This window comes from Manis pentadactyla, chromosome 11 (assembly GCF_030020395.1).
Source record: "Manis pentadactyla isolate mManPen7 chromosome 11, mManPen7.hap1, whole genome shotgun sequence".
NCBI lineage: Eukaryota > Metazoa > Chordata > Mammalia > Pholidota > Manidae > Manis > Manis pentadactyla.
The window spans coordinates 76,529,722-76,547,715 of NC_080029.1; the positions used below are offsets into that span (position 1 = coordinate 76,529,722).

General features: G+C 41.0%; 1 protein-coding gene, 1 long non-coding RNA gene and 1 gene segment (V, D, J or C); 1 reads left to right on the plus strand and 2 right to left on the minus strand.

Moving 5' to 3' along the window:
* Positions 1-17,994, minus strand: part of LOC118913449 (T cell receptor alpha chain MC.7.G5-like) — a 582,985-nt gene that overhangs the window by 419,834 nt on the left and 145,157 nt on the right. The window lies entirely within an intron of this gene.
* On the minus strand, positions 399-1,534 carry LOC130679542 (T cell receptor delta variable 1-like). The segment is given in 2 exon segments: positions 399-1,010; positions 1,234-1,534. Coding segments are annotated over 2 exon segments (615 nt in total).
* Positions 2,154-7,993, plus strand: LOC118913455 (uncharacterized). 2 transcript variants are annotated; one of them, XR_008992547.1, is made up of 5 exons: positions 2,154-2,574; positions 2,942-3,048; positions 3,801-3,865; positions 4,255-4,408; positions 5,066-7,993. It is a non-coding gene; the product is annotated as an uncharacterized LOC118913455 (long non-coding RNA). The 2 variants fall into 2 exon arrangements; XR_005025208.2 differs by having other exon boundaries at positions 4,255-7,993.

The following is a 17,994-nucleotide window of genomic DNA, read 5'->3' on the forward strand; positions in this document are numbered from 1 at the left end:
TCTTGGATTTTCTTCTTCCATTTTCCTCTTTGGCCACATGTTAAGGGCTATACCTTCCTTGGCGAATAAATAGATTACTCAGCGCATTTCTTGCCTGGGTTTCTTAACAACCAAATAGTTACTGAATCTCTAATGATCATACTTTAAGTCAAATATACTTTTGGCTATATAGCACTTTCAAAAGATTACTTGCTTTCTTATCTATATCATTGCAATAAATATACATAAAAATTAATTTATGTACTCATAAAATTTTTCTTAAAATGTATCCATACATAAATATGTAAGTTAATAAATTATTAGATTTCTAAGATTTGTTATAATCACCATGGTAATAAAAGAGAAAAAATTATTTGAGTCTTATTTCATATCTAAAAACCCAACAATTCAAGATAAGAATTATGAAACTACTGATTTTTCTGAAATAAATACATTCGTTCAACCTGTTTAGGAACAATTTGAAAAGCAGTTTTTACTGAACATAAACATAAGACCTGAGACTCTCAGGGAAGAGTGCTGGTTTATACACTGTTCTAAATATACAGCACTGTTTATAGAAGCAAGTTTCCATTAGAGGGTCTCAGCGGTGCCACCACACAGCCCGCCTTCTTCCTGTCTGTGGGTCCTGGGTTTCCTAAGCCTCTGAGCAGGTGGCTGTCTTCATGGAGCTCTAAGGTTTTTGTTAAGCTGCCACTCTCGTTTCTGTAACTGTGGGATTCTAAGAGCACAGAAGTACTTCGCTGAGTCTTCCAGTTGCAAGGAGGAGATGGTGAGGCTGATGGACTTTTTTGCCTTTTGAAAGTTCACAGAATAGCGACCCTGCTTTGCATTTGAATAACTAGAATACTGTGTAATAAGCAGAACCATCTCTCCACTGGCAGGTTTCTTGTACCAGTACAAATAATAAGTACTCCAGGTGGTTTCATACGTGCAGGGCAGGGTTACAGCTTCTCCTTCCTGTGCTGTAATTGTAGCCTGAGGTTGGGTTACTCTGTCAGCCATGCTGGATCCTGTGAAAAGAAGAGAAGACAGGGTTGGTTCTCTGACATGCCACAGAGGTGTCATGAGGACTACATTAGTTTGCTACACAAGGACTAAGAAAACAATCGCAGAGTGTTTCACTTCCCCACCTCTCTTCCCTCTTAGTACCCCCACTAGTTCCAGTTAGAATTTGCATAGTTCTGTCCTTGAGTCCTAGGAGGAGGCTGGGGTCCCATGTTTGGACACACGTACTGAAGGCGAAGGAGGCTATGAATGTCCACACCAGGCCAGGGAAGAGCATGATCAAAGTTCTTCCCCAGGTTGAAATTTCTCTTGTTTTCACTCCAGCCCAGAGACCAGCCCTTCTCCGAGTGCCTGAGTGCAGAGTAGCTGGGCTATTTGAAGTTTCTGCCCCAGACAGGAAGTACTGTTCATAAGTCGATGTTACACTGCTGTGCTCAGAGACTGGCACATCTACCCCAGCCCAGGTCTTGGTTTGCCTTGATGTTTTTTCCATGGCAATACATTTGAAAAATGACTATTAGATCTAGCAAGGTACAGAAATGAAGTTTAATTTTATTTTGATATTGAATTCTCACTGAATACTTTTGTGATCACAGATTATATTCAAAATGACTTAAAGCCCTTGAAATTAAGACTTGCTTTAAACCAGAATATAGTGAACTTGGATAAACAATCCACATGCATTTGAAAAGAATATGCAGACTGATGTTTGTGGGTAATGTGTTCAATAGATGAAATTTGGTTACAGAATTTTACTTCTGTTGGTCATATTTCTTTTAGTTTCTACTGAAACATATCTCAATATGTTTCTACAGTCATTTATGCTTGCCACTGTGGCTATATATTTGATTATTAATATTTTTAAATCAATAAACTCCACTAGTTTAATTTCACTCAATAGTTCTACTTGTTTGTGTTCGATATATCTTGAAGGTATGCTACTGGTGCATATGAAAGCAGAATTGTTCTCTCTTCTGGTAGATTCTCTGCTTAATCATTTTAAAGTATTGCTCTGAATCTCTAGTGATAATTCCTGGTTTAATGTCTATTTTATCTGATATCGTTACAGCTACTCTATTTTCTTTTTGTTAGGGACTCCAGCTAAGTCCAGATAATGGGAACCTCGGACTTACAGCCAATGGGTCTAGTTATGCATATGCAAAAGATGAAGTTGTATCTCTACCGCCAAAATTCACCTGAAATGGATCAGTGACCTCAATGTACAAACTGAAATGATAAAACTCTCAGAAGAAAACATAGATGTAAATTTTCATGACCTTGGATTAGACAATGATTTTTAAAGTATGACCTCAAAACACAAGCAGTTGAAGAAAAAATAAATTAAACTTTTTCAAAATTAAAAATATTCTTGCTTCAAAAGATACTATAGAGAAAGTGAAAAATACAAGCCACAGAAGGAAACAACTATTTGCAAATCATATGTCTGTTAAGGGTCGTGTATCCAGAATATAAAGATCCCTTGCACTCAATAATAAAAAGAAAATAACTTCAGGGAAATTTTAATTTTAACAAAGGCTCAACTACGCTGCTGGTGATAGGGGGATGAAGGTAAGAGGAAATGTTTCTTTTCAGTAGATGTACTTTTGTATAATTTTAGTTTATAACGTGTCTTTATTACCTATTTAAAAATCCAAGAATAATTTCTACTAAAATTATGTTCACTACTCCTAGCTATCCTTCACAAATGTTAATTCCTTTTTGCTTGAAAGAGAATTTGTTGAGCTTTTCTTCTCTAATGAGAATAGTTTGTTTAAAATAGTTATTTTTCTCCTTTCCTGAAGGAACATTTGTCTCTGAGTTCCCTATTTCATTATAAATTGATGAACTAGTAAATAAAAGGCTTCTCTGAGTTCAGTGAGCCACTCTAGCAAGTAACTGAACCCAAGAGGGGATAATGGGAACCTCGGACTTACAGCCAATGGGTCACAAGTACATGGGACAGCGTGGAGCGGAGCTGGTCCTGAAGTCCAAGGAGCAGGCCCTTGGAACCTGTGATCTGTAGCTAGATGGTCAGAAGCACAGGTAAGAACCTGTACTTTCCACTGGAGTTTGGAGTGGGGAAGAGGCAGACTTGTGGTATTGAACCCTCAATCTAGGGGAGCCAATGCTCATTCCAGTAAGTAATGTGGGAACTGAGTTGGTGGAGAACAGCCAGCTGATGTCTGAGAATTCTATACCTCAAGCCATCACAAAAGCTAATTATATTGGCTTTTCTTAACTATGAATCATATTTTCCTATTGACGTTTGGTTGGGAAATGAAAATGAGGAACTAATGTTTCCTCTTTATTGGAGAAATTTAAACAAAAAAATGATTCCATTTGTGCATTTTAATTTGTCTATTGAAGAAGAAACATTTTCCTCTTTGTCATTCTAAATGCTTGTGAATAAATTAATCACTCAAAACTTGTTGAGCATTTACTACATTCCTGTGTTATGTTGGGTCTGATGTGGGGGAACAACTGAGGAAGGATGGTAGACCATTGTACAGGTGGGTACACTGATAGGAGAAGGTGTCATGTTGGTAACACAGAGTCCCCCAGGCAAGGCTGAAAATCAACCAGGATAGAGCACAGGGTGAGGAAGTGGGTGTCGGCCTAAGAATTCAGGTAATTTTTAGTGACATTTCCTCAAAAACTTGGGAAAAAATATTGCCAGTGACCCTTCCACATAAGTGACAACATTAGCAGTGCAAGGTGTACAGTCCTGATGCCCACCAACAAGCCAGATAAAAGCCTTGTCTCTTAACCTTTTTCTTTCTTTCATTTCTTTCTAGTGACAAGCTGCAGTGGAAGAAAGAGAGGTTACTATTAATTTTCAGACAGGAGTACAGGCACAGAGGTAGATCACATATCTAGCTCATTCTTGTAGTAACTTGCTCTGGTTTTTGAAACTGAAATTTATGGGATTCTGTTTAAAATTTATGTTACCTGCCATGCAATTTCACAATTACCTCCTGTAAATTATAGAGTGATCAAGAAATTAATGTTATATTAGAAATAATCTTAAGAGCCTGGCTGAGTCTTAAGAGGAGCACTGGGCTGGGAGGGCCTCGGGCCCAGCGTCAGCTTTGAGCAGAGCCTCCGGGGCCTGGGCGTCCCTGGGGCTCCCCTGCACTGAAGTCGGTGCCCGTGGACCGGCTGGGAGGCTGCGGTGTGCGGTTTGCTTGGCTGCCTTTCTCGTGAGCATGGTGGCTACTTTGTCACGGCCCTTCCCTCCTCCACCTTCAGCGATGTCCTCCAGAAGACGGGCCCTTCCCCAGGCTTCTGCCTGCACCTGTGTGAGGGAGCTCAGCCTCTGAGGGCCTGCGTGAGAGCAGCACCCTGCCCCTCTGGGACGATCGAAGACTGAGGACTGCGCTCCACCCCTTGCTTCTCACACCTGGTGAGAAAGACGACTGGAGACATAGAAGCTCTCATGGGCCCCGAGTCTCACAAAGGAAGGGTGATTTTCTCCCCTCCTACCTTCCTCCAAACATAAACATCATCATTTAATCACAGAACATTTCCCACACTTTCTTAAGTCTGGTTCTCAAAAGGGCCTTCCCAGGACAGAAGCTGAACCCGTTCCTGCCCCCCGGGGTGCTGCCACCTTGCAAGCCTCTCCTGGACTGAGCCCTGTGCTCACAGGCCAGCTGCCAGGGCTGAGTGCCCAAGGGCACGCTCAGGAGGGTCTGCATCCCTCCACTCCCGGCAAACCCAGAGGTCCAGGTCCACCTCTGAATGTGCTTCCTCAGCGGGAGGCACTTTGAGCCCAGAGGGGGGCCTGTTGTGGTGGTTTCCAGAACAACACACGTTTGGGGGACAACCTATCAGGCAGACATGACAGCACCTTCACTGTTTACACCCAATTGTGTGCATCTCTTTAGAATACTTTTAAACAGTGCTCCCCTGTGACCAGGCTGAGAAAGGTTGAGTAAAATGTGGATTTGGGCATTTCTTGACTAAGCTTACATCCAAGACATATCTTTTTTTGCTATAATGAAAAGCCTGTCAACACACTCTAATAAAATACATGTCTCTACCAATATATTTCTTATAGTGAGAATTACCTCAATATTAAAAGAAAAAACAAGGGAAAATGCATGTACACCTGTATGTGAATATAACTATCTATATCCATCTATGCATATATGAAAAAAGAATACTATTTCAATGCTATAACATTGGATTTATTTCATTAGTGAAATAGTATCTCATGAGTCTAACATGGCATTGGCTTGTTTAGATCCCCTTCAGTGCGCCTCAATGCCTTGAAGGGAAAGTATAGTATTTTTTCAAAGGCTTATAATGATTTTCACTAAGTGGTTTATGCTCATTGCTTTAGGTTTATATTTACTATTACCCATTTTGAGTTGAGTGCTCCAGCCGATCTGCATCACTTGAATGTCATTCTCCTAAATGAAACTTCTCTGTATACCTTTGCACATTCCGTTTCTCCTTTTCTATAATACTATTTTCCTGACTCCATTTCTGACTAGCTTTTATAAATCTTAACTAAGATATCATCCCTCTTAGACTGTCTCCCTTGTATTCAGCTTCCGATGTAGATGCCTCTGTTAGGAGGTCATATTTTACTTTTGTCCTGGGATGGCTTGGATCACACTATTTGGTAATATAGCCCACAACACTACATGCTCCCGAAGGGAGACCCGATGTTGACTTCTTTCTCATTGCACTGGACACTAAGACACACTTTAGGTGTCAAAGAATGAAGTATTAGAGTAATCTCAAGTCAATACAGGACATATTTGGGAACTGCATAAAGATTGTCAAAGCTTATTTGTAAAATTGAGATTATGTCTACTTTGCAATATTGGTTTGAATTTTATATATATATAATTTTATTTATCCCACAACCTTGGCTTTCCAGTCCTGAAATTCACTGTGATCTCTATTGCCTTGCATATGGTGTTCCAACTTTTAAAGTTTACTTCCCAAACCTCTTCTTTCAAACTGGTAAATCCTAATAACCAGATCTTAGCTTAGGCTTCAGACTTTGGGGTTTCCTGACTCACTGTCATAGCTGGGGGATGGTTGTATGCCTTCATGTCACCCCCTGCTTTCCTAGGCTTAGTCCTTGTCTCAGTTTTCTCACCCTGGTCAGTTACCTATATAAAAAAGTATATGAAAATGCATGAGAAAATATGCTACATATTTTCTCATACCTCTTTCTTTCAGCCATGTAACATGTATGTAGAATGTTCTAGGCACTCAGTGAATAACTGTCATGTGACTGAGTGACTAAAACCTGAGGACAGTGTTATGTGAAAATTACTGGTCTTGCATTATGCATGAAGTCTTGAGAGATGTTGAGAAGTTGATCACCTGTTCAAGAAGGCAGCACACTCATGGCTCGGGCAGCTGTAGAAAGTAGCTCTTCACCAATGCTGCTTCACAACATACCGACAAGAAAAGGGCACAGATTGCTACTTGTAGGGGTAGGGGAAATGGGGGTGATGCAGTATGAAGAGCTTGGACAACAATAACAAGGATGAGACTGCATGTAGCTTTCCCTTTCCTGGCATGACCTTTTGTGTAGCCTTAGAAATGTAGAGAAAGCACCCATATATTCCTATATTATAGTCTCCCTTCCTACAGGGCCATGAAATGGGGAAACTATTTTGGCAATTAGAGTGAGCAATATCCATTATAATGCGACTATATACCTGGCTTTGAATAATTTATAAATCATGTGAAATATATCTGAAGATAAGAAAGGCTATTTGATTTATTGACTTGTGGTGTTAGAAACAGGTTTTGTTAAGAACAGGGGATGTACAATAACTACACTGATTACTCATCCGTGTCTCACATTTTTTGACATTGAAATGAAGCGATTCATCAAGGCTGCATTCTCAACTTCCATAGAGGACAGCAACAGCTCTCAGCTGCCTCTGCCTTTTGCCGGGTGGAGTGGCTGCAGCTCTGAATTTGGGAATAGGCTCTGGATGCCCATGAGCCAGGAGTATCCACAGAGCAGTTACGTGTCTGAGCCTTGGGAATGAAAGCCTCATTTGTGCACAGAACCAACCTATCCTTGCATGGAAAGGAGTTATAGATTATTCCCTCCTTTTCATTCTCACTAACATGCATTACAAAAAAGACCTCAGAACTTTCCTGCCTATGTAAATGGAAGCCATGAACAGATGTGGAGGAAATACTGCACCTGAGATTGGTGCCCTCTTACTTCTCCATGTGGAGGAATGAGGCATCTAATATACATCGGGTTAGCCTCACATTCGTGTTCAGAAAGAGAATCAAAATCGACAGAACTGATCAATCTGTAGATTTTACTCTGTAGTTACACCATCTCCGTGAGGATCCCTGGATGCACCAAGCTATACAAGTCTATGGATCAGTCCTGTTCTGTTCAAAAACATCTTCACCACACCCTGAAGTCCCCATCCAGACAATGCCCCAAGTAATGAGTTTCCAGAGGCTTTTCCATGTATCTAGAAAGGTATACTGAATGTCTGCACTCTCCAACTATAAGGATCTTCAGCTTCAGAAAATTAGCCCTTGAGGGGCAACTTCCAACCAGTTTTCTATAAGCACAATACCTATACATAAAACCATAGTTTCAAGCTTTCATGATCTGTGATTAATAATCAGATACTTCCCTAGGTCATTGATGAAGAAATGTCTGCTAAGAATTGTATGAAATGGCAGGTTTTCAAAAGTGTGTGTGCTTAGTTAATGGATTCTACTGGGAGGCAGCATTGTGGGGGGCTCCTAGGGTGGGTCTTATAGTCAGGCTGTTGGAACATGAACCCTATTCTCTACTGTCACTAAATGATAAACTTGAAGGCTTAGCCTTTTGGGCACTTGAATGCCTAGGGATGTTCTTGACCCATTTGTAAGACTTCCAATATTAATCTTCCATAAAGTTCAGCTTCTTTCCCCTGCTTTAAAACACAGTTTAAAGTGTGTTCCCTACTGCCTTGTATAAATAGAAGCAAGTCTTCATGCCTCCCACTCTGAGACTCTGAAGAAGGGGTGGCTTGGACCCAGCTGCAGGTTTGGGTACAGGCTGCAGGTGCCTGGAGAGCACAGTGCACTTGCCGCGCACAGGTACAAGGCTGTGTCACCCAGCTGGGAGTCTGCAATGTGCAGCGAGAAGTGTTTGGCACTCTTGTTGAGGAAGATTGTGAATCTTCCATCTTCTTTTTTATCTGAACCTGTAGATATCAGGAGTGCAGGACCTCTAGCAGGGTATTTCTTGTACCATAGGAAGTAATCAAACAAATTATTATTGTAGTCACAGCTCAGAATAGCAACTCTTTGTTCTTGGACACTCAGGGATGGAGACGTTTGCTTAACCTGCTGCTGGTCACCACTCTTCTGCTGACTGCTCACCCCTGTTTGGAAAGACAGTTACAGATTTAAATTTTATTCTTAGAAGTCCCCACAGAAAACCATCAGGAGCAGAAAGCAAGGAAATGAAACCCTCCAGTCATCTCATCTCTCAGTTTGCAGTGTTCCAAGGAGATTTTCTACCACATTCAAACCTCACCCACAACTCACAGTCTGACTGAAGCCACAGGATCAACAGTGATGCCCCCAGGAGCTGGTCCATCTCTCCTGTGAGGAGGCAGGTGGCGTTTCTCCAGTCCCCACAAACATCAGCCTGTCTTAGCCTCCCTGTACTTCACTCACTTCCTGCCACACAGCCTTCTGTTTCACCTCTTGCCCTGCCCTATTTTTAGCTGGTTAGGCATCTTTATGGGAGGAAACACTGCCCCCTTTAGTCCACATGTGGAAATTTTCTTAAAATGGATTACTGCATTTCTCAAACAGCAATTTGCAATAATCTCTTCCCTACAAAAAGTTGTAAGAGATTGTAGGAGAAACAAAGGTTTTCAGAGATCATATTACTCATTCTATTTTTTTACAATTTGAAAATGATAACTGAGAATATAGAGTATTATGTAAAATCCAAGGATTAACACTTTGTCAACTGGTATGCTTAGACAGACACCTTATTTTAAAATGTGCATAAGAGTTGGTGTATTCGTGGAACAAATAATGGTATGACTTTTTGTTTAATAGAATGGTCACATATTTAGAACACAGGCATTTTAGTAATTCTGCCTTTAATAAAATTTCATTTTAACATGGTCTTCAGTAGTGTCCATAATTGTTCTGGATAAATAAATGCTGTAAACTAATCACTTCAGACACCTCTCAAAAACACAAATCAACACAACAAAATTCATCCACAGTATTAAAATCACATCCTGAGCTTGATTATTTCTCTTAGAACTGGCATGAGGTGATTTAGTGTATTCTTTAGTCTCAGATGAGAAAAAATTATATAACCTTGTGAAGTCTATAGACGTCATGAGGACATAATCTTTAAAGGTACCAGAAGATGTCAAAAAGGTAACATATTTGTTTGCCTTCATTCTTTATCTGTATTTAGTTTATGTCTCAATACTTTAATCCAACGGAAGAGGCAGGAAGAATCTGCTGTGCTTCCAATGTTAAGTCAGTAAGGCAACTAATGATTGAAGCTAAGAATAAATCCCCAAATAAAATTTTTTTAAAGATTAGTTTGAACAAAGACACAAACATATAATAAAATAATTTCTGATGCATATTTTATATGAGAAGAGAAGTTTGAATTATTATTTGAATAATAATGAAACTAATATTCTGGGAAGTCTCAATATTGAACCCGTAATTAACTGTCCAGTTCAGGACAATCTGATAAGTTGAACATGCTTCATATTATATAGTTTAAATGTAAATAATTCAGACTCTCTAGTGAAGGAATTTTTACTGATTCATTCATGTATTTATTTATATATTCAATCAACATTTATTTAGTTTCCATGAGGTCCCTGGAACTGTGCATGGTTTAGGGTTTATCATGGATTTGGAACAGTCTTTAGTATTAAACACCTAGTGGTCTCAGTAGAAAGACAAATGTGTAAGTAGATTAACAACATGATGCGATATATACGAGTTTCTAATGAGGAAAACATAATGGTGATCCCTGAGTTCTACTGAGGAGGGTAGCAATGCGGAGCCAGGAGACAGAGCTCTCTAGCTTGATTTCAAGAGATTAGGGGGAAGATTGACAAATTGACTGAGGAAAAAGGTACCAGCAATTTCAAAAGCAAACAGGTAAAATGCAGCCAGGGGTGCTTAGGAAACTCACTCTTTGATTAGTTGGGGTGATGCATCTATGCATGAGAAGTTTATGAATTGGTCTTACAAGGGGCATATCCTGAGGAGCTGTGTATGACAGACTAGGAAGGCTGGCATTCTATACACTCTGGGGACCACCAGACTATCATCCACAAACTCTCTTACACACACACACACAGACACACATACCTTAAGTAAACAAAAGCATCCACTACTCCTGCTCTAACTGAAGGCAAACCACCAGCCCAGTGTGGAATCCTGGAATTGGATCCTACTATGTGTTCCTGCAGGAATTGGTTTGGGATTGAAGAGGGACTGCAGCAAACATTTTTAGCAAGCAGTGTGGGTGATGTGGTTTCTGAAGAGCTGACACTTTAGATGGGTAGTGAGTTACCTTTGTAACCCTGTGAGTAAAAACATACAGTGAGGCTGTGTGTGGGCAGCTGTGGAGGCCAGGGGGCAGCATTCCTGCAGTGCCCTGCTCTCCTGCACCTTGCTTCATCCCACCACTCCCAGCACAGTGGCAAGGGGCTCAGTCCTCTTGCCTGGCCGGCCCTTCCTTCAGGGGAAAGGATACCTCTGCCTGGTCCAGATCAGGTGTGAGACCCTGATGCTCTCTGCAGACTGTACCTCAGGGGGAGCTGGAGGCCCCATGGGGAATAGTAGACACAGCAGGAGGGTTCAGGGACTCCACAGTCCAAGGACTTGAGAGGAAATTTTGTTTTTAAGAAAAAACTTAATTCTTCAATTTGGAGCTTCAAAAGCCTCAGGTCTGGGCCAAGGGCCCGAGCGATGCCTTGTAGCTTCAGTCCTGTGTCACCCAGTGAGCTTCTACCATGTATCAACCGCAGTAGCTGTTTATGTCCCATTGGGCTCCTCGGACTTAGGAGAGCAGAGAAGCCTTTTACTGTTTTCCTGAGTGTCACTTTTTCCTCCGGCACCAGTGCTAATCTTCTGCGTGGGAATGCTGGACGTTTCCATCTGTGTGTTTAATTACCTTGCTACAACTCTATTCCTGCTGTGTAGTATGTTTCTTAATACGAATTGCTGCCTCCTACCAAGTTAAACTACCAGTAACCTTGCATTTCTCTTTTTCAAAGTAGTGTGATATTCTGTGGGAAAAATGCATTTAAAAAAAGCAAACAAACAATAAACCAAAATATCCTCATTTAGATCAAAACAAAGTAGCATTAATCTGATACTCTGTTAATGTGTGTGGGAGGCCCAGAGAACAGGTGAGAAGTTTCTCAGGGGACCTGTTGCCCTCTGGTGATCACCATGGTTGCTGGGCAGCCTCAGCAATGATGAGCCGCTGTTCCACTTCTCCGTGAGACCTACCGTCTCGGCCTGGACAGTGCCCCATTTCCTTAAGAATTCTGACAATACATTTCTATTTCCTGATAGAGATTAGGCCAGCTGCCAGTGTATTAAGGGTGATACTGTCAGGCAGCTACATCTGCGGAGGTCTCTCCCTGCACACTAGGTGACACATCAACCTGGACACAGGAGGGTTCTTAACCCTGATCAAGAAAGAATTCACAATCAGGGTGGAGAAGTGTAGGTAAGAAAGCAATTCATTAAAATGAGAGTAATAGGGAATGACAGCTGCCATGCAGGGAGTAGAGAGTAAGGAAGACAGAGGGAAGAAAGGGAACTTCAATGAACTCCTGCTCTGCACAGGGCAAATCTCATGCCAGCTCCTGAAGCCAGGGTCACCTGGCATCTGGTGTCCTCAAGGATCTGCACGGCTTGGGAACTACGTCCCTACCACCCCGATATGGAGGAATCTCAGAGCACTGGAAGGAGTGAGATTATGTTCTGAGAACTTCCCCAAAACAAAGAAAGGAGATTTGGGGGCAGGCTACTAAAGAGCGTGATCATACAGCTGCACTCCTGTCCTGGTCACCTGGGTGATAGGCACTGGCAAGCCCAAGCAGAGATCTTAGTGGTCCTTCCCTACTTGTCTGAAGTAGGACAGAGAGAGTGAAGACTTGTGCTTAAGTCTAGAAAATAGAATGAAATAGTAAAGTAACCGAGATGCTTACCACTCAGAAAGGGGCTCTTATTAATCTCCCAACAGGCTTGGAAGAGCTTGGAGACAAAAACATAATTTGAGCAGCAAGACGGCTTTATTTAAGTGAAGTACACACTCAGAGAAGAGGGAGTATGGGCAGCCTCAGAGAGGAGGCTCGCTTAAAGGCTTAAGACTTGTGTTTTTTAAGGATTTCAATGGGGTAAACAGCCAAGGGACCATATGCTTGACATATGGCCTTATGATGTGTATCTCTGGTGAGAGACATTATGTCACATTCCATAGTTAGTCCTCTAGATATTCTGTATGATAAACTTAACACAAGGAATTTATTGACCCTGTTTTTCTCCAAGATAATGGTTTCCCTCAAGTAGTAGGGAATATCATTTAGGACTGCTTGCTCAGCCTTTGATAGGGTCAATTTTTGGCCAATTGCCAAAAAATATGTTAAGACTATTACCTCCTAACTCTCTGGTATTTAAAATGGTAACTTGGATTCCCTCCTGTTCTTACTATACTATTTATATCTCAGCATTTTTAATCATAGGCAGGAAAAATAAATCATGATGCTTGTCCAATATCTGTGCTCTACACAACAGGACATACCAGGATAGATAAATGTGGCACACATTTCTGGTTCAGCAACATAAGACATTTTATTATATATTGAAACAATTGAGGATATATTACAGAACAGAATGTAACACATGAATTTTAGTGATAGGTTTAAGTGCAGGGTTGTGACACAACTCCAGGGTTGCATACATTGTCCCAGCAGGGAGACTGGGGAATCAGAAAGGGTCTGGCTCAGTTACCTACTGGGGTCAGGAGAAGAATGGCCCAGTTTCCACCATTTTCTAATATGCGTTTTGTGTAAGTGAGGGCAAGGCATGATGTGCCTCCAGGCTCCAGGCCAGTGAGCCATGACCAAGAGAAAGTGTGTTGAGAGGCCCCCACTGGAAGGCTGTGGGTGGAGGTGGGACTTACCACACAGTAGGCCAGGGGCCTCTGTGTCTCTGGAGTGTCTGTGGCCTCCAATGTGCTTCCCCAGAATTCAAGTTCTCAAAAGAATTCCTTGATGGGAATTTTTTCTGACTCTTACACTCTCAGCAAAAACTGAATATAATATCTGCCATTTTATGCCTTCTACTGTATTAAATCTAAATTCTTGAAATGTTGTATATTATAGTTATTTATTACAATGATGGTAGCCAAATAACATCTACCTCCCATAACAGATGCTGCTAATTATTACATGCAGTGCCAAGCAATAGACCCCTTACCCTTTTTGATTTATAGTATCCTTCTGAAAAATTTGAATAAAACGTAGAATTTTAAAAATGCATACACTGTGGACCATGCTTGTAAAATCCCAACAATCAAGGGAGAGCTAATCTGAGTGTTGCCTACAAATGTAAATTAGGGTATGAACCACTCCATTTAGAGACTGATTTGGGAAATGGATAAGGAATCATAAAGTGAGGGAAGATTTTGGAAAGCAACTCAGTGATTAGAAACACTAGGCTTTGGTAGGGTCACTAAGGAGTGTTAACAGGTCACAGACCATGAGGGGTGAGTAAACAGCAGGAGCAGCTGACAGGAGGCAGCAGATAAAGGGTCAGGGATTGAAGAACTAAAGACAGAATGTCAACATGGCCCAGTACCACTACAACTGGCCCTAAATTCGTATCTTTGATCAAGGACAGTAAGTCAAGACAAGTGAAGAAAGTCTGCAAGATGAGCTCTTCTGCCATGACTGAATATGGTTTGTTTCTTTCTGAAGCTACATGGGGGTTGAGGGGCCCCATGGTGTGGCTGCAGCCTGAGGGCAGAGAGACCAGGACAGGCTCTGTGGCTGGGGGAGTGACGACAGGGCTAGATGGGATGGGGTGCTGATCTGTGTGTGTCTCTCTCATCTCTCTGTCTATCCAACTACATGTCTATCTCTATATTTATAATATAAGCTTATAAAAAAGCATTGTCCTGATTCCTCCCAGTGTGACCATTTTGCTGTTCCATTACTCATGGTACTTCCTTAATTTGCCACAAGGAACCTAACAAATGACATAATTTATTTCTTTTAAAAGCTGAATGAGTAGCAAAAGGAAAAGTTCCTCAGGACAATAAGGATACAGGATTTGCATATATCAGTCTTCAGAAGGCATGCAATTCTCCTGGGCTGCTGGAAGGAGAGGAGAATTGGATCTTGATAAATAGTCCTTGTGTGTTCCATAGCCTGTCTTGGGACTTATATCCCAGAATTCATTCCTCTCTTCTCCCCATGGAGGAGACGGGTACTCCTTCACCAAAGGAGACCACTAGGATCCCCTGTGAGTGACTCTTTCTGATCAGAGGCAGGCTCTCTGATTGACACTGCATAGTTTACACCAAGTCTTGATGGGGCTTCTCTTGATCTGAACATCTATGAAGAAGCAAGCAGTAAACAAAGAAACAAATAAACAGAAGCAAATAAAGTGTGTCTTCCCCACAGTTAACATACAGTTAGGCACCACTAACATGAATGTTTGCAAGGTTCTACTGCAGAAGAGAGACACACATCCTAGAGAAGTGAGTCTGACATCCCAGGAAGCATTGGTTAACTCCTCTACTGGTACCATTTAGATGAGATTCTGTGCTGTATGCAAGGGGCTTTCTTGCTCATTGTTAATCACATTCTCTGGCTCAGCTTTCTGGGATATTTTTCTTCCATCATCTTCTCTGGCCACATGTTAAGGGCTACGCCTTTTCTGGGAGATGAAGAGTTTTCTCAGCTGATTCTCTGCCTGTGTTTGTTAACAGACAATGAATTATTTTGCAACTTTAGTGATCACAGTTTTAGTCAAAGCAGCTTCTGGCTATACAGCTCTTTGAAGAAATTAGTTGCCTTCTTATCTCTTTGATTCCAGTAAGAGTCATATACTTATGTATTTATAAAATTTTTTAATAAAATTTATGTATACGTAATACACATACATTGGTAAAACACATTTTTTTATGTGTAAGAAATGTTAAAATCAGCTTGATAGTGGAAGAGAAAATGAGAGGTTTTTAATGCTATTTCAGATCTGGAATCTAACAATTCTAGATGAGAATTAGAAAACTACTCCTCATTTTCTTGAAAGAAATGTGTTCAATCTACCTCTTTAGGAACTTGTGACTTATGTTAACCCAAGATATAAACACAATACCTGAGACTCCCAGGGAAGAGTGCTGGTTTATACACTGTGCTCAATATGGGACATTTTTATAAAAGGCAATGTGGCTCTGGGAGGAAGGGGTGATCCCCACCCAGGGCAAGTTCCCTATAAATCTGAAAAAAACTGAAGGAAGACAAGTGGACAGGCAGGTTGGGAGATATGAGTTTTATTGCTCATGTCACAGTCTCTTTGTGCTTTCTGCCCCCTCCCGCTGAGCTCCACTAACCAGCCCCACTCCGTCTTTCTCTGCTACCCTGGCATGTGGTCTTCCCCCAAACCCATTCTGGGAAGAACTCCATGGATGGGTCCCTGATTACTAGTGGGCACTAGACCAATTACTTTCAGGAATGGAGAAGAGGAGAGAATGGCCATTTTCTCTCCACCCCTTGGCCTGACTGAGGTCCTCCCATGGTCCATTAATATGTAAATAGGTCCTTATCCACACACCACTATGAAAACCAGTTTTCTGGGTGAAAATTTCCATTTAACCCACAGCAAGTTTACATTAAGGAGTCTCGTCTGTGATACCACACAGCCCGCCTTCTTCCTGTCTGTGGACTGTGGGATTTCCTGAGCCTCTGAGCAGGTGGCTGTCTTCATGGAGCTCTAAGGTTTTTGTTAAGCTTCCACTGTTGTTTCTAGGACTGTGGGAACTCATTGAGTAACTGGAGAGCACAGATGTACCTCCCTGAGTCTTCAAGTTGTAAAGAGGAGATGGTGAGGCTGATGGAGGTTTTTGCCTTTTGAAAGTTCACAGAGTAGCGACCCTGCTTTGCATTTGATTCATCATGATTCTGTGAAATAAGGAGAACCTTCTCTCCACTGGGAGGCTGCTTGTACCAGTACAAAGTATAAGAATAGGTATGCCAGTTGGTTTCATATGTGCAGGGCAGAGTCACAGCTTCCCCTTCCTGTGCTGTTATTGTAGCCTGAGCTTGGATCACTTTGGCAGCCATGCTGGATCCTGTGAAAAGAGAAGACAAGGTTGGTTCTCTGACATGTCACAGAGGGGTCACAAGGACTACATTAGTTTGCTACACAAGGACTAAGAAAACAATCGCATAGTGTTTCACTTCCCCACCTCTCTTCCCTTTTAGTACCCCCACCAGATTCAGTAAGAACTTGAATATCTGTCCTTGAGATCTAGGAGGAGGCTGGGGTCCCATGTTGGGGACACACTTACTGAAGGCAAAGGAGGCTACAAATGTCCACAGCAGGCCAGGGAAGAGCATGATCAAAGTTCTTCTCCAAGTTGAAATTTCTCTTCTTCTCACTCCAGCCCAGAGGCCAGCCTTTCTCTGATGCCTGAGTGCAGAGTAGCTGGGCTATTTGAAGTTTCTGCCCCAGACAGGAAGTACAGTTCATAAGCTGAATGTTACACTGCTCTGCTCAGAGACTGGAACATCTACCCGGTCCATGGCCTGTGTTTGCTGTGTTGTTTTTTTCTGTGGCAATAAATTTGAAAAGTAGCTATTAGATCTAGCAAGGTACTGGAATGAGGTTTATTTTTTCTTTTTGATATTGAATTCTCACTGAATACCATTGTGATCAGAGATTATATTCTGAATGATTTAAAGTTCTTGAAGTCAATTAAGGCTTGCTTTAAGCAAGAATATTGTCAGCTTTGATAAATATTCCATGTGCATTTGAAAAGAATATGTATTCTGTTGTTTGGGGCTAAGTGTAAATTGGGTTAAAGATAATAATTGTATTGGTCATAGTTTATATACGTTTCTACTGAAAGATGTGTGTTAATGCTTGCCACGGTGGTTGTATATTTGTTTACTGATTTTTTAAATCAACAAATTCCACTACTTTAAGACTGCTGATTAACTCTACTGATTTATGGTTGATATATTTTGAAGCTACCTTATTTGGTACAGATAAAAATAGGGTTGTTGTATCTTCCTGTCAATTGTGCACTTAATCATTTTGAAGTTTTGCTCTGTATCTGTAGTGGTAATTCCTGGTTTAATGTCTACTTCATCTAATATTAGTATTGCTACTAGGCTTCTTTGGCTAGGGACTCCCACTGACTTGTCATCCATATGCAAAAGAATGAAGTTGTATTTCTATTTCCAAAATTCACTTGAAATGGATCAATGACCTCAATGTAGAAACTAAAGTTATTATAAAACTCAAAGAGGAAAGCATAGATGTAAATCTTTGTGATCTTGGATTAGGCAATGATTTTTAAAATATGACATCAAAGCACAGGTAAGTAAAGAAAAAATAAATTAGACTTCACCAAAATTAGAAGCTCTTCTGCTTCAATAAATACTATCAGAAAAATGAAAGAGACAAACCACAATGTGGGAGAAACTACTTGCAAATCATGTATCTGTTCAGGGTCAAGTACCCAAAATATATAAACAACTCTCAGAACCCAACAGTAAAAAGACAAATAACTCCAGGAAGTATTCATTGTAACAGTGCATTAACTAGGTTTGCAGGAGATAGCAGGGAGGAAGGTGAGAAGAAATGGTAGATTCCACTATATATTCCTATGTATATAGGAATGGTATATTCCTATTGTATAAATCTTATTTTATACCATGTGTCTTTATAAGTTTATTACCTATTCAA